The sequence below is a fragment of the Hylobates moloch genome, unplaced genomic scaffold (assembly GCF_009828535.3).
Source record: "Hylobates moloch isolate HMO894 unplaced genomic scaffold, HMol_V3 SCAFFOLD_3, whole genome shotgun sequence".
Lineage (NCBI taxonomy): Eukaryota > Metazoa > Chordata > Mammalia > Primates > Hylobatidae > Hylobates > Hylobates moloch.
Window position 1 is genome coordinate 67,438,406 of NW_026652278.1, and position 24,809 is coordinate 67,463,214.

Below are 24,809 nucleotides of genomic sequence, written 5' to 3' on the forward strand. Positions count from 1 at the left end.
TGAGGATGCATTAGTAAGTGTAATTCCATTGTCCCAGCTCTCTGTTTCCAGAGAACAAATCTGATCTAAGTGGTTACATCCTTTTAAAGGTCAGGCATTTCTTTTTTTTTTTTTTTTTTTTTTTTGAGACGGAGTCTCACTCTGTCGCCCAGGCTGGAGTGCAGTGGCGCAGTCTCGGCTCACTGCAAGCTCCGCCTCCCGGGTTCACGCCATTCTCCTGCCTCAGCCTCTCCGAGTAGCTGGGACTACAGGCGCCCGCCACCACGCCCGGCTAATTTTTTGTATTTTTAGTAGAGACAGGGTTTCACTGTGGTCTCGATCTCCTGACCTCGTGATCCGCCCGCCTCGGCCTCCCAAAGTGCTGGGATTACAAGCGTGAGCCACCGCACCCGGCCAGGTCAGGCATTTCACATTCAATCATTTAAGGGAATCTTTGATTTAAAATACTATATATGAAAGCATACCAAAAAAAGTTAGGTGCTTGTATCTTTATTACATGTATTTTATTACACACAGTTCTTATATTGAGCTGTCTTTTCACATAAAGAAAAAGATTAAATGGTCCTTAAAAACAGGGCCATGTGTTACTAGCTTCTGAATCCACTTGCACTGTCTTGCAAAGTATCTTGCGCAAAGGAGGCATTCAGATAGTTTTTTAATGAAATTAAATAAGTGAATAAGTCCCTTAGACATCCTAGATTTTGGAAGGGGAATTTACAAATCTTTTTGAAATAATACAAAAGTGGCTATTCTCGGGAAGAGGAACAGACAATAGAAAAGAGAAACTAGAGCAGCACAAGAGGTGAGAATTATCCAAAAATGTTCTTGGTTGATTGCACTAGTGGATTCAGTGGATATTTCACAACACCTTTTTTTTTTTTTTTTTTTTTTTTTTGGAATTTCGATCTGTTGCCCAGGCTAGAGTGCTGTGTCACGATCTTGGCTCACTGCAACCTCTGCCTCCAGGGTTCAAGTGATTCTCTTGCCTCAGCCTCCCCGGCAGCTGCGTTACAGGCATGAGCCACCACGCCCAGCTAATTTTAATATTTTTAGTAGAGATGGGGTTTCGCCATGTTGGCCAGGCTGATCTCAAACTCCTGACCTCAGGTGATCCACCCACTTTGCCCTCCCAAAGTGCTGGGATTACAGGCATGAGCCACTGCGGCTGGCCTAAAATAATAAATTTTAAGTTAAATTTTCCACTCTCAGAATTGGAACATAGTCGCCGGGTGCGGTGGCTCACGCTTGTAATCCCAGCACTTTGGGAGGCCGAGGCGGGCGGATCACGAGGTCAGGAGATCGAGCCCACAGTGAAACCCCGTCTCTACTAAAAATACAAAAAAAAATTAGCCGGGCATGGTGGCGGGCACCTGTAGTCCCAGCTATTCGGAGAGGCTGAGGCAGGAGAATGGCGTGAACCCGGGAGGCGGAGCTTGCAGTGAGCCGAGATTGCGCCACTGCACTCCAGCCTGGGCGACAGAGCAAGACTCCATCTCAAAAAAAAAAAAAAGAATTGGAACATAGTCTATCCTACTCAACTTAGCATATACACACTGAAAACTTTCTTAGTTCAGGGCACAGCTTTGCTATCTATATGTTCCTTACCCAAATTACTTAAGCTCTCTGAACTTCCCTGATCTATAAAATGGGCATAAAAACAGTATTTATCTTCATAGATGTTACGAAGACTAAGTGGAAATAATACGATCTAAGCACCGTGCCAGGTAAGAGTAAGTGCTAACCAAAGTTAGTTAAATTCCCTGGAAACTTTAATCTAAAATGTTAGAGATAAAATATTACTTAGACCAGTGGTTCTTACAGTGTGGTCTGTGGGTCTCTGGAGGTCTCTGAAACTCTTTTAGGGAGTCCATAGGTCAAAACTATTTTTATAATATTTCTATAACATTATTTATCTTTTTAACAGGGATGACATTTGCACTAATGGTGCAAAAGCAATGGTAGGTAAAGCTGCTGGCACCCTAGCATGAATTACAGTAATGGCATCAAACTGTGCTAGTAGCAGTATATTCTTCACTATATATTTATGGGTTTTTTTTTAAGTTTCATTTAATCTTGATAAAGCAGTAAAAATGATAAATTTTATTAAATCTCAGCCCTTGAGTGCACACCTTTTAATATCCTGTGCGATGAAACTGGCATTATGCATAAAGCACCTGTTCAAGCTGTGTTCCTTTTAGAAAAAGAAATACAAAAAGTAAAAGAAAATTTAAAAAAAAAAACGAATAAAGTACTTGGTCCATATACCTAAGTAGATGGCTGTCTGGAAAAGCGTACTTGTGAGCTGTCTGAATTGTGAGCTGAACTAGTCTTGATCCATGGAACACCATTTTTACTTAAAAGAACCACAGACAAATTATGGTTATTCAGGCCTAACTATTTGGCAGACATTTTCTCAAAAGAGAAAATCAAGGAAAATAACTGTCAGTATTTGGTGCCAATATTAAAATTTGAGCTTTCAAGTAAAAATTAGAATTTTGGAAAATGTGTATCTGCCATGAGTCTGACAGCTTCCCAATGCTTAAAAATTTTGATGAAATTGGTAGTGATATTAACATATTTTAAATACTGCAAAATAAAATGTGTCAACATTTGAGAAATCTGCATAACTCAGTGAACCATATTTTCTACATAACCGATGTTAGAAAACTGTGCACGGGTTAAAGATCCAGTCAAAATGTGTAACAGACCAATGGATTTTAATGTAAGAGAGTATGAATGTTCACTAATACAGGTTCAGATTCCACATTGCAACTAATCTTTAAAAAAAAAATCTATGACTTGTCAAATTTAGAGCAGTATGAAATATCCACATTTATCTGAAAAGACCATTAATGTATCCCCATTTTTCTAACTACATATCTGTATCTGTGAGGCTGGATTTTCTCATATACTTCAATTAAAACAACATATCACAATAGACTGAATGCAGAAGCAGGTATGAGACACCATTTGTCTTCTATTAAAGAGATTCACAAATATGTAAAATCATGCCTATCTTCTCACTAAATTTGGGGGTTGGAAAATAAGAGTTACATTTCAGTTAAAAAAAAAAAAAAAAAAGTGTGTGGCCAGGCACGGTGGCTCACATGTGTAAACCCAGCACTTTGGGAGGCTGAGGTGGACGGATCAAGAGGTCAGAAGATCGAGACCATCCTGGCTAACATGGTGAAACTCCGTCTCTGCTAAAAATACAAAAAATTAGCCAGGCATGGTGGCGGGCGCCTGTAGTCCCAGCTACTCCAGAGGCTGAGGCAGGAGAATGGCATAAGTAAACGCGGGAGGCGGAACTTGCAGTGAACCTAGATCACGCCACTGCACTCCAGCCTGGGTGACAGAGCGAGATTCCATCTCAAAAAAAAAAAAAAAAAAGTGTTAAGTTGTGTTATTTTTTAATGAATAAACAAATAAATTTCTCAGTTTTAATTTCTACTCAGGTAAATATTGACAGATACAACTCACGTAAAACAAAAACTCTTTGAGGTTCTCAATAATTTTTAAGAATTATGAGACCATTTGAGACCAAAAAGTTTCAGAACTGCCATCTTAGATGATTCATTGTTTCTGTTCACAAAGTTGAAAAATAATCTACCCTATACATAGTACATTGTAGTTCTATAATACTGTGAAGGCATATGGATAGTTAGAACACAAAGTAAATGATCCAGATATCAAATTTCAACCTGGCGTAAATGTTCTGGGATATCCTAGTATGTGATCTATAAAGTAACAATGTGCTCCTGGTTTTTAAAGTAGGTCATTAGTATGCTGTTTAGGCACACACCGGGTATTGAGGAAAAGAAAAATCTGGCGGCCAGACACAGTGGCTCATGCCTGTAATCCCAGCACTTTGGGAGGCCAAGGCAGGTGGATCACCTGAGGTTAGGGATTCGAGACCAGCCTGACCAATATGGTGAAACCCGTCTCTACTAAAAATATAAAAATTAGCCGGGCACGGTGGTGGGCGCCTGTAGTCCCAGCTACTCGAGAGGCTGAGACAGGAGAATTGCTTGAACCCGGGAGGCAGATGTGGCAGTGAGGTGAGATCACGCCATTGCACTCCAGCCCAGGCTACAAAAGCGAAACTCCATCTCAAAAAAAAAGAAAAATCTGGCACAGAACACACACCAAAATAGCTCCTATGCCATTCTATACCATTTTTCCTCCCTTCTCCCCAAAACTTGCTTCCAAATGAAATGAGATAAGACACCACTGAGATTATCAATTCAAATTAAGATAACAGAAACCTTACAAGAAATCCTGCAGGAAAGCAACTAAATGTGGGAGCCTGCCTAGAGAATTAGATTTTCTCTAGAAGGTTTCTGGCTCAGTGTGAACCTTCTTCTACCCTGCCCTAAATAAAAAGACCACACAAAAACAAATTTCCAGTGCATGTGGGGCTTCTCTGTTCACCAAAAGCTTTGATTCAACTAATAAATGACGTTAACATTGGAAATGGCTCTGAATGCCAAGGCCAGCCTTAGAAATCGCCTCAACTGCAGACTGAGAACCGCTAGGAGGGATGTAGGTGTGGTAATAACAAAAAATTAAAAAGAGTAAACATTTGCAACCTACAGAATAGGAGAAAATTTTTGCAATCTACCCATCTGACAAAGGGCTAACATCCAGAATCTTCAAAGAACTTAAACAAATTTACAAGAAAAAATCAAACAACCCCATCAAAAAGTGGGCAAAGGATATGAACACTTTTCAAAAGAAGATATTTATGCAGCCAACAGACGCATGAAAAAATGCTCATCATCACTGGCCATCAGAGAAATGCAAATCAAAACCACAATGAGATACCATCTCACACCAGTTAGAATGGTGATCATTAAAAAGTCAGGAAACAACAGGTGCTGGAGAGGATGTGGAGAAATATGAACACTTTTACACTGTTGGTGGGCCTGTAAACTAGTTCAACCATTGTGGAAGACAGTGTGGTGATTCCTCAAGGATCTAGAACTAGAAATACCATTTGACCCAGCAATCCCATTACTGGGTATATACCAAAAGGATTATAAATCATACTACTATAAAGACATATGCACACGTATGTTTATTGCAGCACTATTCACAATAGCAAAGACTTGGAACCAACCCAAATGTCCATCAGTGATAGACTGGATTAAGAAAATGTGGCACATATACACCACGGAATACTATGCGGCCATAAAAAATGATGAGTTCATGTCCTTTGTAGGGACATGGATGAAGCTGGAAACCATCATTCTGAGCAAACTATATGCAAGGACAGAAAACCAAACACCACATGTTCTCACTCACAGGTGGGAATTGAACAATGAAATCACTTGGACACAGGGTGGGGAACATCACACACCGGGGCCTGTTGTGGGGTGGGGGGCTGGTGGAGGGATAGCATTAGGAGAAATACCTAATGTAAATGACGAGTTAATGGGTGCAGCAAACCAACACGGCACATGTATACATATGTAACAAACCTGAACATTGTGCACATGTACCCTAGAACTTAAAGTATAATAAAAAAAAAAAAGTAAACATTTTTTGATGTTTTGATAATGTAAGTCTGTGCCAAGCACTATTTTAAGCATTTTAAGTAATTTAATCTTTTTAATTTTTTTTTTTTTTTTATAATTTTTTTGCTAAAAGAGTTTTGCTCTATACTGGGTCTTGCTCTGTCGCCCAGGCTGGAGTGCAGTGGTGTGATCACGGCTCACTGTAGCCTTGACCTCCTCAGGCTCACGTGATCCTCTCACCTCAGCCTCCTGAGCAGCTGAAACTACAGGCGCACACCATCATGGCTGGCTATTTTGGGGTTTTTTTTTTTTTTTTTTTTATAGATAAGAGTTTCTTTCACTCTGTTGCCCGGGCCAGTCTTGAACTCCTGGGCTCATGCCATCCACCCACCTCAGCCCCCGAAAGTGCTAGGACTACGGGCGTGAGCCACCACGCCCAGCCAAAATTAAGATTAATAACCCTATGAAGTTGGTAAAGTTTTCATCCCCATTTTGTCCTGGCATCCACTACAACTGCATTACATCACGTTTGAAACTCATATTCTAAAATGCCATCCTTCCTGCCTCTTATCCTGGAAAACACAAAGGAACCACTGAGTTCCACAAAGACTAGATTGTTACTATCAACACCCGTTATCCAAATAACTCAGTAGCTACCAGATTAGCCTGGTGCAGGGTGTGTGCCTATAGTCCCAGCTACTTGGAAGGCTGAAGCAGAGGGATCCCTGGAGCCCAGGACACTGAGATCAGCCTGGGCATTGTAAGACCCCCATCCTAAAAGTCAGACTTAAAGTCTGATACTTTTTCCTACAACAAATTCCTCTTTCAAGAGATTAACTTACTATTAAAAAAAAAAAAAGAAAGAGAAATAATTAACATGTTCTTTACAATAAGAACTCAAAGAAAAGGAATCAAAATGAATCAAACTTTTGAGGATGCTTTTAGGTACCTCTTGATTGAAACAAAGAAGCATTCCAGAAACATACCTGTTGGAGCCATCTTTCATATGGACTTTGGCATAAAGAACATCCACCATGCCAGGATCATCATTCATGTATTCTATCCCTGCCATCTCCACTTCTAGGGGTTTACCCCCAGAAATGTCACTGCAAAGGAAAAAGCATTAAGATATCTATAACTGTTTAAGCTAAGAGGGCTATTATATTTTGAAACATGGTTAATATACATAGTCAAATATGTATGTTACTTACATGTGCACAAAAACAGGAGTTGTGTTTTTTCCTAACATCTAATTGCCCTTCTAATTTCAAAATTAATAAATTTTCAATGCACACAAATTGGAAAACACTGGAAAGTATTTCTAATGTCACATTATATTTATCCCAGTATCAGTTTATTAGCACTGTCTCATAGAGAAAGTCAAGTGATAACAGTTCTGATCCATAAAGACATTTACTATGTTGGCTCATCTCTCAGGCGCCCATCTCTACTATTTCTACAAGTTACAAACAGCATTTCACTCATATAACAAAGGTGGAGGTGTAAATTGATATCACATCTTTATTTACTTTTTTGTTTGTTTGTTTTGTTTTGAGACAGAGTTTTGCTCTGTTGCCCAGGTTGGAGTGCAGTGGCGCGATCTCGGCTCACTGCAACCTCCACCTCCCAGGTGCACGCCATTCTCCTGCCTCAGCCTCCCAAGTAGCTGGGACTACAGGCGCCCGCCACCACGCCCGGCTAATTTTTTTGTATTTTTAGTAGAGACAGGGTTTCACCACGTTAGCCAGGATGGTCTCGATCTCCTAACCTCGTGATCTGCCCGCCTCAGTCTCCCAAAGGTGCTGGGATTACAAGTGTGAGCCACCACGCCCGGCCTTTTTTTTTTGGAGACAGTTTTGCTAGTCGCCCAGGCTAGAGTGCAATGGCACGATCTCGGATTGCAACCTCCGCCTCCTAGATTCAAGTGATTCTCCTGTCTCAGCCTCCTGAGTAGCTGGGACTACAGGCGCCCGCCACCACGCCAAGCTAATTTTTGTATTTTTAGTAGAGATGGGGTTTAACTATATTGGCTAGAGTGGTCTTGAACTCCAGACCTCAGGTGATCCTCCCACCCTGGCCTCCCAAAGTGCTGGGATTACAGGCATGAGTCACTGCACTCAGCCTGATATCACATCTTTACAAGCAATCTGTCAATATTTATGAGAAGCCTTCATCAATAAAAACCCTTTCCCCAAGCAATTCCATTTCCAGGAGCCCATCCTAAGGAAACAATTTTGAATTCAGTTACACATCAACTTGTGTAACTGTTGATAAAGCAAAGTTCTCCTTTACAGAAGAACTCCAAAACTAATAAATGCAGAAGGAACAACGAAATTAGAATCTTGCAACCCCTGATAAAGTAATAGATCTTGACAGTGATCACCAATGGCTGCTAAAACTTGGGCAAAAGGCTGGGGGAAATATAAAGTGACCTCTCTAAAGAGGAACTCTATAAATAATGGTCATGATGACCACACCTGAACCCACTGACCAAGCTGAATATTAGCAGTAAAAGAAACAACCAGACAATATGTGCCTCTTAGCATGATGCAATAAGAATATACTCATATTTATGAGAAATAATTTATGCACAGGTTCTATTTTTTTTTTTTTGAGACAGGGCCACACTGTCACCCAGGCTGGAGTGCAGTGGCGTGATCTTGGCTCATTGCAACCTCCAACTCCCAGGTTCAAGCGATTCTTGTGCCTCAGCCTCCCAAGTAGCTGGAATTATAAACATGTGCCACCATGTCTGGCTAATTTTTATATTTTTATTAGAGACTGGGTTTTGCCATGTTGTCCAGGCTGGTCTCGAACTCCTGGGCTGAAGCCATCTGCTTGCCTTGGCCTCCCAAAGTGCTGGGATTACAGGCGTGAGCCACTGCACTTGGCCTATGCATACGGTTTTAAATGAGGCATAAAGTTTTGTTTCGAGTACCAAAAGATTGGCAACAGACTAAAAGTCAAATAACATGGTACTGATTAGATAAACTATAATACTAAGAGCAATAAATAAACTATACATGTGACTAAGGAAGCTTTCAGGTACTGATATAAAACAATATAAAAAACTGATTAAAAATTGATATAAAATGATACATAAAACTGATACAATAAGTTACATTTCTAAGTTTTAAAAAAGGTCTACAACAATGTGCATGCTATGCTACTTGTACAAAAGATGGAGGTAAGAAAAAAATATGTTATATATATTTGTGTATACATCTATAAAATCACTGGAAGGATACAGAGAAAGTGGTACACTGGTTGCCTATAGAGAGGAAAGCAGGTAGTTAATGAATTTCAGTGGTACAGAAACTGCACTGCGTATCCTCTGCAATTTTAAATTTTTGAACTATGTAAATGTATTATCCATTAACAAGTTAAAATTTTAAAAAATATCCAAAATAGACCAAACACAAAAGTGTATATACTGAATAATTCTATTTATAGGACATTTAAAAACAAACCAACCAAATCTATGTAATAGAAATCAGAACAGAGGTTGCTTCTGGGAGAAGTGAATTCACTGGAAAAAGGCATGAGGGACCCTCACGGGGTGATGGCAATGTTCCACATCTTGATTTGGGTGAGGTTGCACAGGTATAGACATTGGTCAAAGCTCATCAACTACACCTAAGATCTGTGCATTTTTACTGTAAGTAAATTACACCTCAAAGGAAAAATATACATATACATATCCAAAATGTTAATGGTAATTATTTTTTAGTGGTAAGATTACAAAAAGATATTTTATTTTTGTGTATCTGTAATTACTGGCTTTCCTAAAATTAACATGTATTACCTTTGTGTTAAGTAAAGCCCCACCATCCTGTTTTCTTCCTGGACCCCTTAATAAAGAAACTTGTACTGCAACCAGAAAAAGGCCTTGTTGTGCCATGCTGAAACCAATTAAAAATCAGCTCATTGCGCAGCCTTCTCCAAACCCCAGGATTATGGGCACTTTCTCCATCTTATCCACATCTATATCCTCCAAATCTGACACCATGCCTTATACAAAATGGGTGTTCAATAAATCTCTGGCAAACATTAAATGGATGTTTTAAGGGGGAAGCTGTTCTGGACAATTTTGAGAAGAATATGGTCACAGGCTGATATATTAAATAGTTTGGCTATTTGTCCCTGCCTAAGTCTCCTGTTGAATTGTAATCCCTAATGTTGGCGGTGGGGTCTAGTGGGAGGTGTTGGGATCATGGGGACAGATCTCTTGTCAATGGCTTGGGCCATCCCCTTGGTGATAAATGAGCTCTCACTCTGAGTTCACACAAAATCTACTTGTTTCAAAGTGTGTGGCACCTCCCCTGCCACTCTCTGTTGCTTGTTCCTGCTTTTGCCATGTGATGTACTTGATCCCCTTCACCTTCTGCCATAATTGTAGCATCCTGAGGCCTCCCCAGAAGCCGAGCATGCTTCTTGCAAGCCTGCAGAACCGTGAGCCAATTAAACCTCTTTTCTTTGTAAGTTACCCAGTCTCTGGTATTTCTTTATAGCAATAATGCAAGAACAGCATAATACACATGCTACACTGTCATTAAGTAAAAATGTGGTACTGCCTTAAAAAAAAAGGATTTGGCCAGGTGCGGTGGCTCACGCCTGTAATCCCAGCACTTTGGGAGGCTAAGGTGGGTGGATCACGAGGTCAGGAGATCAAGACCATCCTGACTAACATGCTGAAACACAGTGAAACCCCGTCTCTACTAAATATACAAAAAATTAGCTGGGCGTGGTGGCGGGCACCTGTAGTCCCAGCTACTCAGGAGGCTGAGGCAGGAGAATGGCGTGAACCCAGGGGGCGGAGCTTGCAGTGAGCAGCGATCTCGCCACTGCACTCCAGCCTGGGCGACAGAATAAGACTCCACCTCAAAAAAAAAAAAAAAGAAAAAAAAAGGGTTTTAGGATCAATCAAAAGACAGCTGGAAAAAAAGGAAAAAGTTGTCTTGACATTGAACCCAGGTCATGGGGATGCTCTTTGTAGCCTAGGAATCCTAATAGTAAAGATTCCCTTAACATTTCAAGGCCTTATTATTGCATAAGACCAAAACTTTTCTCAGTATGAAATTAGTAACTCAACTATTTTAGGCAGACACTTTTCTTTCCATGTTGCCCAGGGTGGTCTCAAACTCCTGGGCTCAAGCAATCCTCCCAGCTTGGCCTCCCAAAGTGCTTGGGTTACATGCATGAGCCACTGCGCCCGGCCCAGATACTTTTTCTAATTAAGAAAAATTACAGCCCTGATCATAGTAAGTCTTCCTATAGCCACCTCTAATAAGAAGGGAAACGTTTCAAATCACAAGCCAAGCTCTGAACTGTCATCTGAGGTATGTAGCTTCAATCAATACACAATATATCGCCATTCCAAGTACTAGCCAAAGAATTCAATTTGAAAGATTGCCACTGAATCCTATCAAAGTGAAGTCAAAAAAGTTTGTTTGAAAAAAAAATTTCACACTAAATACACATCCCCCAACATTTTTAAAGCTCACCCTGCATAGTTAAATCACCAGAAAGCATCACCACACCATTGGCTTAGATTCCCACTAAAATGTTTTTAATGGGTTATATTTAATGTTATATCTGCAATTTCCAAGGTCAACGGAAGAAAGACTCATATGAACAATGTTTTTATCTTCTGCAAAATTCCTGTTAAAGACACTGTCAATCATCATTCAGCATTCTTTATTAAGATTTACATGATAAACTTTTGATGGATTGAGAACCAGAAAAGGTTACTCTCCTGAAAAAACTGTTATACTGGGGTTGGCTTCACAAAACCTGAGTATACTTAACACTATCGAACTATGCACTTAAAATGTTTATGATGGCAAATTTTATGTTGTATTTTACCACAACTGAAAATTTTTTAAACCATAAAAAAAAAGTCATACTGCTTTTTATCAGACAAGAACTATACTAAGTGGTGTATTTCTTTTTGTAATTTAGTTCAAGTACACTGGTGTCAGAAAATAGTATCAAACTTTAATGCTCAAGTACAATTATTATCTTACCTTGACTTTCAGGTAGAATTTTCTCCCTATACCATCCTTATGGTTTCTAAATCTCTGACTGTAACATTTCTTTTGTATACATGTCCTCACTCTTAACTACCTCAAATACTTGGAATTAGATGGGGTACTAAGAACAAAAAAAATTAGAAAAATGAAACAGGGTCCAAAGCCTGCTTTATGAGCAGAAACACAAACTCTTTCAACCTACCCCTAACATTTATCAAGAGGGAGATTAAAGAGCAGGATAGAAATCCGATGGTTTGCCTGATAAACACTCTTTGTCTTGGTGGCCGAACAATTACATCTGGGACACCAGTAAGCAAATTACTTTCCAACTGATGACACGTGAGGCAATAATCAGGCATTAACATTTATTCATGGGTATTTTCTCTCCTCTTTCTAGTCCCTTTAAACTTCTTTGGTTTGACATCAGGCCTGCTGGGAACACTGAGGCACAGGAGGGTGCTGCTGGGACTGAAGAAGAGCTGCACATTTGTCAGACTCCATACTCATACTCAGAGCCAGTGCACGGTCTGTGTCCTACATCTCACAAAGAAAAGTCACCAGGGACACAGCCGGAGCTTTCGAATTTACTAAACACCGAATAATTCATTCAAAATCTATAGAGCTACAAGAGCCTTTCACCGAAAAATGGAAACAAAACTCCTGTTTTTGGTCTCATAGCATCCTTCAAATTAAAAAACTACCCCCAAATTTAAAATGAATACTCAACTACCCATTTCTTTAATATAGCCATATAGCTCCACAGTTTAAATCAAATTTCAATATAGCCACATTTATTTCAACACTCCAATTTTAAAAACCATCAAATTAAACTACAGCACACTATGTACAGGTCTGTTCATTTTTCAGTGTTTTCCTTTCATATTTTAATTTGGGACCACTACACCATAAAAGGTTCAGGTTAGAAATGCCATTATTTATGGACATTTTTTCTAAGTATACCAAGCACAAAGACTAAGGTCAAAGAGCAAGAAAAAATTCGATGATCCAATTAACTGATTTACTTATCAGAGCTTTAATAGAAGTACCCTTTTTGTTTTTTTTAAGAAGTAATCTCTTCTCAGAGGTAAATCAATTGTGCACTTTTTAAACAAATGCATGTGACGGGGGAAATTAGGAGAAGGAAGTTGGGGAGGCTTGCTTTATTTTACTCGCTGCTTCCACATCTTTCCAGCTTTTTAAAAAGAGCATCTTTAAACAAATTTTTGCATGCACTGCAGATTTTTGGCAGGGTAACTCTGTCCTATTTCAAAAGCTTTGCTGAATTTGAAAAACTACAATTACTGTTTTCATACTGTCATGTCAAAAATTCTGAGGAACTATTAAGACTGCTCTTTATTCCCTAGGCACACTAACTCTGACATGCTTAAAGGGCTCAGATTTGGCATTTAATCACAAAAGGCACCAAGAGACATAAAAGGGAGGAACTCAGTTAAATCTTTGCATAGCTTAGGATAAAGCTTCAGTGATTAAAAACCTGTGACCTGATTTTCATAAGGTAAAAAGAACAAATACTTCTCTAAACAAATATTTCATCTACCTTTAAATTTTTTCTTTGCAGGATTATCCCAATGGCAGCCAAGGAAATGTAGCAGCTTTCAGTTTAGTTTAGCAAAAAGTAACCTGGGAATACATTAAAGTATCAGAACTGATCCTTAAACCAGGTAAAACTGCCCTGCTCTGTAAAATAAAGCATAATGTTTTGCTTTATATAAGGGAAACGGAAAGTATCTAATGACAAACACCAAATTATTTTGAATTTCAGGTAAGATCTAGAGAAAACAGATATGTCCATTACTGAGCAAAGAACATGACAAGAAGTGTTCTTTGCTCTCTGAGATTCAGAAAGGATAGAAGACTGTAAACCCTATCAGCTTATGATCTTGCTCAAGAAAAATAGTTTGTCTTTGAAACAATTAGTGGAAAAGGATAACTGGCCCATAAAGTGTTTGTATTACACAGTTTCTTTTTTTTTTTTTTTGAGATGGAGTCTCGCTCTGTCGCCCAGGCTGGAGTGCAGTGGCGCAATCTCGGCTCACTGCAAGCTCCGCCTCCCAGGTTCACGCCATTCTCTTGCCTCAGCCTCCTGAGTAGCTGGGACTACAGGCGCCCACCACCACACCTGGCTAATTTTTTGCATTTTTAGTAGAGACGGGGTTTCACCGTGTTAGCCAGCATGATCTCGATCTCCTGACCTCGTGATCCGCCAGCCTCGGCCTCCCAAAGTGCTGGGATTACCACCGTGCTTGGCTACACAGTTTCATATACAACATAACTAGAGAAAAATTTTAGATCCTTTTACCTTGTTCTATCCAATGAACCTGGTAAACCATTTCTATAAGGCCATGTTAGAATAGCATGGGGCCTGCCTACAAGAATGGAATAAAAAAAACTATTTGAGTGAATTGGCTTTCACATTTCTCTCTTTTGTCAATCTTAAGTAAAAGGAAGAAAGTAAAGGGAAATGGGGAAGATATGATTCTTCGAAATAAAGCTGTTATGTCAGATGTATGTGTAAATTAAAATTTTACAGTAAAAAAAGAATAACAACTCTGCCCTCAGAACAGTAATGCTTTCCCTGAGTCAAAACAGATCACTTAGACTGTTTCTGGTATCCCTTCTGAACTGGCTGGACATGGCAGCTCACGCCTGTAATCCCAGCACTTTTGAAGGCCGAAGCAGGAAAGTTGCTTGAGACCAGGAGTTTGAGACTAGCTAGCCTGGGTAACAGAGTAAGAGCCCGTCCCTGAAAAAAAAAAAAAAAAAAGTCATAAAAAACGTTTTAATTTTTTAAAATTCTTACTGAATCAAATAAAATTATTTGTATTTAAAAAAAAAAAAAAGAGGCCAGGCTTGGTTGCTCACACCTATAATCCCAGCACTTTGGGAGGCCAAGGCGGGCAGATCACAACGTCAGGAGATCAAGACCATCCTGGCCAAAATGGTGAAACCCCATCTCTACTAAAAATACAAAAAATTAGCCGGGCATGGTGGCGGGCACCTGTAGTCCCAGCTACTCCAGAGGCTGAGGCAGGAGAATGGCGAGAACCCGGCAGGCAGAGCTTGCAGCGAGCCGAGATTGCGCCACTGCACTCCAGCCTGGGCGACAGAGCAAGATTCCATCTCAAAAAAAAAAAAAAAAAGAAAGAAAGAAAAAAAGTCAATATTTCTAAAATATAATGAAGACTTCCCTAGAGAATCGTGTTATAATGTTTGCACTCCAGCCTGGGCGACAGAGCGAGACTCCATCTCAAAAAAAAAAAAGAAAGTCAGTGTTTCTAAAATATAATGAAGACTCTCCTAGAGAATCGTGTTATAATGTTTGAGTTACTGTAATAGACAGAATAATGACCCCCAAAGATGTTGATGTCCCACTCTCTAGAATTTATATTCTATCTTACAAGGCAAAGACATTTTTGTAGATGTGATTAAGGTTATGGAATCTGGTATGAGAGGTTAGCCTGGACTACCTGAGTGGGCTCCATCAGATCACATGAGTCCTTCCCATGTTACACACTTTCTGGTTCAAAAACAAGTCTGTAATACCAAAATGAAGCCAGCCCAGGTAGACCACCCAACCCCATCCCTGAGGATTACTCACTTAATGAATTCCTCTTTACACTGCTGTAGCATCTCACATGTCTGCTGGATCTCTTCCTCACTCAAAAGCACCAACATCCCAATAGTTAGATGAAGCTTTTTAGGATTCTGGAAAATGCTGCTGTCAACCCCATGATCCTGTTGTCAAAGGGAGAAAAACAAGAAACTCAGCCCATACAAAGGCAAATGGCAAGGACAAAATTGAGTCCCCAGAAATAAACCCACACATCTACAGCCAAGTGATTTTCCACAAGGTGCCAAGACCATTCAATAGAGAAAGTCTCCTCAATAAATGATGCTGGAACAATAGAATACCCACATGCAAAAGAATAAAGATAGACTACTACCTCCTACCATATAAAAAAATTAACAAAAATAGATCATGACCTGGAATTCGGCAATGGATTCTCAGATATGACACCAAAAACACGGACGACAAAAGAAAAAAATAAACTGGACTTCACCAAATTAAAAAACTTTTGTGCATCAAAGAACACTATCAGGAAAGTGAAAAGAAGCCTACAGAATGGCAGGAATATTTGCAAGTAATTTACCTGATAAGGGTCTAGTATCCGGAATATATAAAGAACTGTTCCAATTCAACAACGAAAAGACAATCTAATATTTCTATTTTTTAATTATTTATTTATTTTTGAGACAGAATCTCACTCTGTTGCCCAGGCTGGAAGGCAGTGGCGTGATCTTGGCTCACCGCAAGCTCCGCCTCCCGAGTTCATGCCATTCTCCTGCCTCCACCTCCCGAGTAGCTGGGACTACAGGCACCCACCACCACACCCGGCTAATTTTTTTGTATTTTTAGTAGAGAACGCGGTTCGCCGTTTTAGCCAGGATGGTCTCAATCTCCTGACCTCATGATCCACCCGCCTCAGCCTCCCAAAGTGTTGGGATTACAAGAGTGAGCCACCATGCCCGGCACAATTTTTTTTATTTTTTAAGAGACTGGGTCTTGCTCTGTCACCCAGGCTGGACTGCAGTGGCGCAATCACAGCTCACTGTAACCTCAAACTCCTGGACTCAAGCAATCCTCCTGCCTCAGCCTCCTACATAGCTGGGATTATGGGTGTGAGCCACAGAACCCAGTTGAACCCAATTTTAAAATGGGAAAAGGGGCCAGGCACGGTGGCTCACGCCTATAATCCCAACATTTTGGGAGGCTGAGGCAGGCGGATCGCTTGAGATCAGGAGTTCAAGACCAGCCTGACCAACATGGTGAAACCCCATCTCTACTAAAAATATAAAAATTAGGCCGGGCGCGGTGGCTCACGCCTGTAATCCCAGCACTTTGGGAGGCCAAGGGGGGCCAATCACCAGGTCAGGAGATCGAGACCACGGTGAAATCCCGTCTCTACTAAAAATTAAAAAAATTAGCTGGGCGCAGTGGTGGGCGCCTGTAGTCCCAGCTACTCGGGAGGCTGAGGCAGGAGAATAGTGTGAACCCGGGAGGCGGACCTTGCAGTGAGCCAAGATCACGCCGCTGCACTCCAGCCTGGGTGACAGAGCGAGACTCCGTCTCAAAAAAAAAAAAAAAAAAATTAGCTGGGTGTGGTGGCAGGCGCCTGTAATCCCACATACTCGGGAGGCTGACACAGGAGAATCGCTTAAACCCGGGAGGCAGAGGTTGCAGTGAGCCAAGATCACACCATTGCACTCCAGCCTGAGTAACAAAATGAGACTCTGTCTCAAAAAAAAAAAAAAAAAAAGGGAAAAGGACTGGAATAGACTTTTCTCCAAGGCAGAAATACAAATGGCTAACAAGCACATGAACATCATTAGTCACTTAGGGAAATGCAAATCAAAACCACTATGAGGTACCATTTCACACCCACTAAAAATCAAAATAATGGAAAATGACAAGTGCTGGTGAGGATGTATAGAAATTGGAACCCTCATACATTGTTGCTAGGAAGGTAAAATGACTCAGCCTCTGTGAAAAAGAGTTTGGCAGTTCCTCAAAAAGTTAAACATAGAATTACCATATGACCCAGCAATTCTACTCCTAGGTATATGCCTAAGAGAACTGAAAAAGGGACTCAAATACATGTACATGCATGTTTCCAGAAGCACTACTCACAACAGCCAAAAGATGGAAATAACCCAAATGTATATCAACAGATGAATGGATAAACAAACCGTGGCATATACACACAGTGGAATATTATTCAGCCTCAAAAAGGAACGAAATTCTGGCTGGCCGCGGTGGCTCACGCCTGTAATCCAGCACTTTGGGAGGCCGAGGCAGGCAGATCACCTGAGGTCAGGAGTTCAAGACCAGACTGACCAACATGGCAAAACCCTGTCTCTACTAAAAATACAAAAATTAGCTGGGTATGGTGGTGTGTGCCTGTAATCCCAGCTACTAGGGAAGCTGAGGCAGGAGAATTGCTTGAACCCAGGAGGAAGAGGTTGCAGTGAGCCGAGATCGTGCTCCAGCCTGGGTGACAGAGTGAGACTCACTCCATCTCCAAAAAAAAATTTTGGCTCTGGGAAGCACAAAAAGTAAATATACCTCATGAATCCCTAAAATTGAGGTGAAATTCGCATAATATAAAATTAACCATTTTAAAGTGTACAATACAGCGGTATTTATATTTAGTGTATTCAATGTTGTGCAACCACCAGCATCCTTTAGTAGCAAACTTTATCATCTGATAAAAGCATTCCATATCCATTTATTTATTTACTTTATTTATTTTTATTTTTATTTTTTGTGATGGAGTCTTGCTGTGTCGTCCAGGCTAGAGTGCAATGGTGCGATCTTGGCTCGCTGCAACCTTTGCCTCCTGGGTTCAAGCAATTCTCCTGCCTCAGCCTCCTGAGTAGCTGGGATTACAGGAGCCTGCCACCACTCCTGGCTAATTTTTGGATTTTTTGTAGACGGGGTTTTACCATGTTGGACAGGCTGGTCTCCAACTCCTGACCTCAGGTGATCCGCCCGCCTCAGCCTCCCAAAGTGCTGGGATTACAGGCATGAGCAACCGCGCCCGGCCAAGTTGAAGCTCTTCTATTCCAACAGGAATGAAACAGGAATCCTATTGCTGAATTGCAAGTTATTGTATAATCAGGTCTCTGGCCTAATAAAATGCTCCAAAGGCAGAGAAAGGTATTTTATCAAATGTGAATAGCTTACATCCTGTTCTTGGTTTACTTAAGGCTTACTGCCTAATATTTGCCTTGGCAACAGTAGTTAGTTGATTCTTCATTTTCTAAGTGTTAATGGAGCTTGAGCTATTTTTACATCTGATGAAAAGTTTTGTGATTCCACACATCAACCCAAATTGCCTCATTTAATGAAAGTGATTGTAAGGAACAATCAGCTTTAAATGTGTCAAGGAAGGCTAAGTGCAAGGCTTATCACCCCAGCTTCTCTAATTCATGGCCTGCCACATTAGAAAAGGCATGCAAAGCCCCTCAAATGATTTTAATATGCACAACTCCATCCCAAACTACAATTGAGAATTGCTCCCCAGCAATAATGGTAATATTTGTTGGGCCCTTGCTCTGCTCCAAACGTTTTCTATGCAATGTATAGACAAATATCTTATGAGGGAAGCACTATTATCATCCATACTTTACAGATGAGGAAACTGAGGGACTGAGAAATTAAGCCACTTTCCCAAGGTAACATTGCTAGGAAGAGATGAAGTCAAAATTCAAACCCAGGCAGTCAGGCCCTAAAGCCTATACTTTTGATCAATATTATATACATAGCCTTCCTAGTAATAGTTGCCCAAAGTGGGCTAGGACCATAGGACCACTACCCAGAGGCAAGTCCTTATGCATTTCAACACAGCTCACTCAATAAATGGATCTCATCACTAAATTAGGCCTGAGAATAAAGAGAATCTCATAATTCTATGAAAGGAAAGTGGTTTTAACATCTGCCTTTTCTAGCTAGGCACATTGGCTCATGCCTGAAATCTCAGCACTTTGGGAAGCCAAAGCGGAAGGATCGCTTGAGGCCAGAAGTTCAAGACCAGCCTCGGCAACTTAGACCAGTTCAAGACCAGCCTAGCAAACACATTTCTTTTTGTAGAGAAAAAAACAACATAATTGAGTTTCTCTACAAAAAAAAAAAAAAAAACCACAATATCTGCCTTTTTTTAGATATGACACCAAAAGCATAATCCATAAAAGAAAAAAAAATGGATAAAGTGAACTTAATCAAAATTTAAAACTTGTGCTTCAACAGATACCATCAAGAAAATGAAAAGATAAGCCACAGAGAAAAATATTTGGGAGAAAAACATTTGCAAATCCTATGTCTGATAAATATAAACAAAAAAAATTCTTAAAGTTCAACAATAAAAAGATACATAATCCAATTTTAAAATAAGCTAAAGATTTGAACAGATATTTTCCCAAAGCGGATATACTAATGGCTAATAAACTTACGAAAAGAGACTCAACATCATTAGTCATTAAAGAAACGCAAATCAAAACCAAAATGAGATATCACCTCACACCCATCAGAATTATTATTATCAAAAAGATAAACAATAATAAGTGTAGATGAGGATATGGAAAAACTGAGCAGCCACTTTGTAAAATATAAATTTGTAAAATGGCACGGCCCCTCTGGAAAACAGTTTGGCAGTTACTCAAAAATTCATACAAAAAAATACAACGCAGCCATTTCACTCCTAGGATTCTACCCAACGAAATGAAAACAAAGATCCACCTCAAGATGTGTACATGAATCTCACAGCAGTATTAGTTATAATAGCCAAAGAGTAGGAACAATCCACAAGTCCACCAACTGGTGAATGAATAAACAAAATGTAGGCTAGCCATATATGCAACACTATTCGGAAATCATGCAAAACACATGCAAAAATACAGATAAACCTCAAAATATTATGCTAAATAAAAGAAGCCAGATGCAAAAGACCACGTATTATATGATTCTATCTATATGAAATGTCCAGAAAGGACAAATCTAAAGAGACTGAAAGCAGGTTAATAGTTGCCTGTGGTGAGGAGTGGGGCGGCAAACAGGCACAAGGGATCTTTTTAGGGTGATGGAAATGTTCTAAAGCTGAATTGTGGTAATGATTGCACAACTCTGTAAATTTATTTAAAATCACTAAATTGTACACTTAAAATGAATTAATTTTATGGTTGTAAGTTATACCTTAATGAAGCTGTTAAATAAGTTGTGTCTACGTCTTTTATTTATTTTTTTTTTTTTTAAGACAAGGTCTCCTCTGTCACCCAAGCTGGGGTGCAATGGCATGATCATGAATCCTGCAGCCTCAAACTCCTGGCCTCAAGCGATCCTCTCTCCTCAGCCTCCCAGTGGCTGGGACTACAAGCTCACACCACCACACCTAGCTAATTTTTTTTTTAATTTTTGTAGAAATGGGGTCTCATTATATTGCCCAGGCTGGTTTCAAACTCCTGGCCTTAAGCAGGCCTCCCACCTGAAGCTACCACACCTGGCTAGCTCACTGGCGGTGGCTCACGCCTGTAATACCAGCACTTTGGGAGGCCGAGGCAGGGGGATCACGAGGTCAGGAGATCGAGACCATCCTGTCTAACATGGTGAAACCCTGTCTCTACTAAAAATACAAAAAAATTAGCTGGGCGTGGTGGCACACGCCTGTAGTTCCAACTACTCAGGAGGCTGAGGCAGGAGAATTGCTTGAACCTGGGAGGTGGAAGTTGCAGTGAGCTGAGATCATGCCATTGCACTCCAGCCTGGGTGACAGAGCGAGATTCCATCTCAAAAAAATAAATAAATAAAATACTTTTAAAAATCAAAGAAAAAACTCAAAATGCTATTGAACAATAGGCAAAAGACAGACACTTCACAAGAATAAAGATATAAAAATGACTCGAACATGTAGAAAGACATACAATTTTGCTCATTTAAAAAATGCAAATTAAAACTACACTGAATACCATTTCTCACCCATCAAGCTGACAAAAATTCAAAAGCTTCACAATACACTCTGTTGGAGAGGCTGTAGGGACATGGGCACTTTCATACATTGCTAGCAGAAATGCAAAATGGTACAATTCTCGTGGAGGGAAATTTGGCAATATCTAATAAAACAAAAGACACCATAAATAAGTATTTACCAATTGACCCAATGCTCTGGACTGAATTGTGTCCCCCCTAAATTCATATGCTGAAGCCCTTCCACTCTATGTAAATGTATTTGGAGACAGGGCCTTTTGGGGATAAAGTTAAACAAGGCCATAATGGTGGGGCCCTAATCCAACAGGACTGGTGTCTTTATTCAGAAGAAGAAACACCATGAGTGAGAAAGCACAGAGAAAAGGCCGGCAAAGAGAAACAGTCACATGAGGACACAGCAAGCAGGTGGCCATCTGCAAGCCAGGAAGAGGCTATAGCAGAAAGCAACCCTGCCAGCACCTTGATCTTAGTCTTCCAGCTTCTAGAGCTAAGAGAAAACAAATTTCTATTGTTGAAGCCACCCAGTCTGTGGTATTCTATGACAGCAGCCTGAGCAGATTAATATATCCAACAATCCTACTTCTAGGAATTTATCCTGAAGATACAACAACATAAAATATGTATGCATGAGGTTAGACATTACAGCATTACTGCAAAACACTTAAATGCTCAAGTATAGAATCGTTGAAAACTATGTATAAATACATGTATAAAATGATCTGGAGTGATTTTTCAGGACCTATTATTAAATGAGAAAAGCAAAGTGCAGGACAGGGCGGGGTGCCTCGCACCTGCAATCCCAGCACTTTGGGAGGTCAAGGTGGGCAGATCACTTGAGACCAGCCCCAGTAACTCTACACAAGCAATACAAAAATTAGCCAGGTGTGGTGGCACATGCATACTGGTAGTTCCAGCTACTCAGAAGGCTGAAGTGGGAGGATCACTTGAGTCCCAGAGGTCGGGGCTACAGTGAGCTGTGATAGTGCCACTGCACTCCAGCCTGAGCGACAGAGCAAGACCCTGTCTCAAAAAAAAAGACAAGTGTAGAAGAGCTTCTATACTTGCTACCATTTGTTTAAGAAAGAAGGGAAAATAAGAAAACATACATTAATATATATATGCTTATTTTTATTTTTACAAAAACAAACACAGGACAAATAAACCAGAAAACAATGATATTGGTCACCCACAAGGGATGAAGGAGAAAGGGGCAGAAAGAATACAAGAATGTGTGACACTTCTGGGTATGTATGCCTCTTACATAGCTTTGGCTTTTGGAAGCACGTTAATGGTCTACATATTCAAACATAAAATAAACAAGTATGGAAACAGGAAAGAAACCTAATTTGAAAGTAAACTAAAAATAAACCCAACTGTATTTTAAATGAATATCAAATCCACACTAGAGGGGGTTAAAAAAGAATCAACAAACACAAGGCCGGGCGTGGTGGCTCACGCCTGTAACCCCAGCACTTTGGGAGGCCAAGGCGGGTGGGCGGATCACCCAAGGTCAGGAGTTCGAGACTAGCCTGGCCAACATGGCAAAACCCCATCTCTACTAAAAATACAAAAATCAGCCAGGTATGGTGGCACTCGCCTATAATCCCAGCTACTTGGGAGACTGAGGCAGGAGAATCACTTGAACCTGGGAGGAGGAGGTTGCAGTAAGCCGAGATCACGCCACTGCATTCCAGCCTGGGTAACAGAGTGAGACTCTGTCTCAAAAAAAAAAAAAACAATATTTGACTTCACATCACAGTTTCGGGTAGGGTTAGGGGGAGGACTGCAAACAAATCCTCAATTCTATTTTATTTGGTTTATTTTTGTAGACGTATAGGCAAAGCAAATCCAAACTATTTTAGAGGTATTACAGGACTGAGCAAATGAGTAAAGGTGTTGATGATGCTGGAAGCCAGGGTTCTTGCTGTGGAAGCAGGGACATACTAATACGAAACAGGGAAGAGCAAGAAAGAACCCTGTGGGGACAGACTGAAATTGGAGCTATCTGTGTGAACTCTTGATTTCTAAACTACGTACATGCATGAATAGGTGCCCATGTATATGCATGTATACGTATGTTGTGTGTGTTTGCATATATTTCCTAGATCTGTCACACTGATTGACATCCCGAGCATGTGTGGCATCCATGTCTAGCCCTAACACCACCTCCCACTAAAAAGAACCAGGGCTCCTTGGAAAAATGTCTGATTCCAGGGCTGGAACATCAAAGTAAAAGACGAGCCTGGAACAGCTTTTTATGCCAGAAAGCGTGGAAACACTAAAAAGAAAAGGTAGAGGGGAGTAGGTATGTCACTAACATAGGAACCAGCTTGAAGGAAGCCCCACTGGTTAAATCAGGAACGGTTTGAGCACCAAAATAATTAATAAAGTGTAACAAACTACTGAAAAAATAGAAATGTATTATTCTGTATCAGTGATTGATAAACTGATAGATGAGAAGGGAGAGTTGTTTCTTACAGTAGAATACCAAATGCCAACTGATCAACAGAGAAGACACTAGAGTTGGAAAATTATAATTTTGTAACTATAATAGCAAAATTCATGGCCGAGCATGGTGGCTCATGCCTGTAATCCTAGCACTTTGGGAGGCCAAGGCGGGCAGATCACCTGAGATCAGGAGTTCGAGACCAGCCTGGCCAACATGGTGAAACCCCATCTCTACTAAAAACACAAAAATTAGCAGGGCATGGTGTCACGTGCCTGTAATCCCAGCTACTCAAGAAGCTGAGGCAGGAGAATTGCTTGAACTCAGGAGGCAGAGGTTGCAGTGAGACAAGATTGTGCCATTGCACTACAGCCTAGGCGACAAGAGCAAAACTCCGTCTCAAGAAAAAAAAAAATTCAGGCAAGAATCATTAAAGGATGTTAAATCTAAGGAGAAATTTTGTTGAGGAGTAGAATGTTTGCATAGTCTTAAAATGTCCTCTTACAGGTTGCTTATCGGTTGAAAGGTAAAACTATAGTAACTATAAAGAAATTAATCAACACTGACTGGATGGTGTCAAAATTAACATCACCAACAAGGGACACTGTATACTCTAAGAAGGACACATCATCACTTATGCAATGCTCCATCCAGGAATGCCTAAGTCTACTCATAAGGAAATGCCAGACAGATCAAAAGTGAGAAGCATTCTATTTAAAAAGCCAACGTCAAGAAAGACAAAGAGCCGGTGTGGCACCACGCACCTGGAATCCTGGCTACTCAGGAGTATCACTTGAGCCCAGGAGTTCAAGGTGCAGTGGTGCTCACACCACCGCACTACACCCTGGGTGACAGCAGAGTGAGACTCTATCTCAAAAAAAAGAAAAAAAAAAAAAAAAGAAAGGCAGACAAAGAAAGCCTGTGGAAATGTTCCAGATTCAAGGAGGCTAGAAACATGACAGTTAAATACAACACCTAATCCTAGACTGAATCCCAAACTAGAGAGGGAAAAAATGCTACAAAGGATATTATTGGATTAAGTGAAAAAATTCGAACATGGATGGTAAATTAGATAAAACTATCAATGTTAAATGTATTGAGGTTGAGAACTATAACATTATTATGCATAAAAAAAATTTTGCCAGACACAATGGTGCACGCCTATAGTCTCAGCTGCTCAGGAGGCTGAGGTGGAGGGGATAGCTTGAGACCAGGAATTCAAAACTAGCCTGGACAACATAGCAAGACCCCACCCC

General features: G+C 40.4%; 1 protein-coding gene across 6 annotated transcripts in view; it reads right to left on the reverse strand.

Annotated features, from left to right (window-relative positions):
* ASCC1 (activating signal cointegrator 1 complex subunit 1) overlaps positions 1–24,809 on the reverse strand; it is a 126,245-nt gene that overhangs the window by 53,670 nt on the left and 47,766 nt on the right. For all 6 annotated transcript variants that reach the window (XR_004245488.2, XM_032139518.2, XM_032139522.2 and 3 more), the window contains 2 exons: positions 15,168–15,304; positions 6,503–6,622 (listed from right to left, as the gene is read on the reverse strand). Coding sequence is in view for 5 of the 6 variants with exons in the window: in XM_032139518.2 (XP_031995409.1) it covers positions 6,503–6,622; positions 15,168–15,304 (257 nt within the window). In the remaining variant the exon portion in view is untranslated. The remainder of the gene's footprint in view (positions 1–6,502; positions 6,623–15,167; positions 15,305–24,809) is intronic.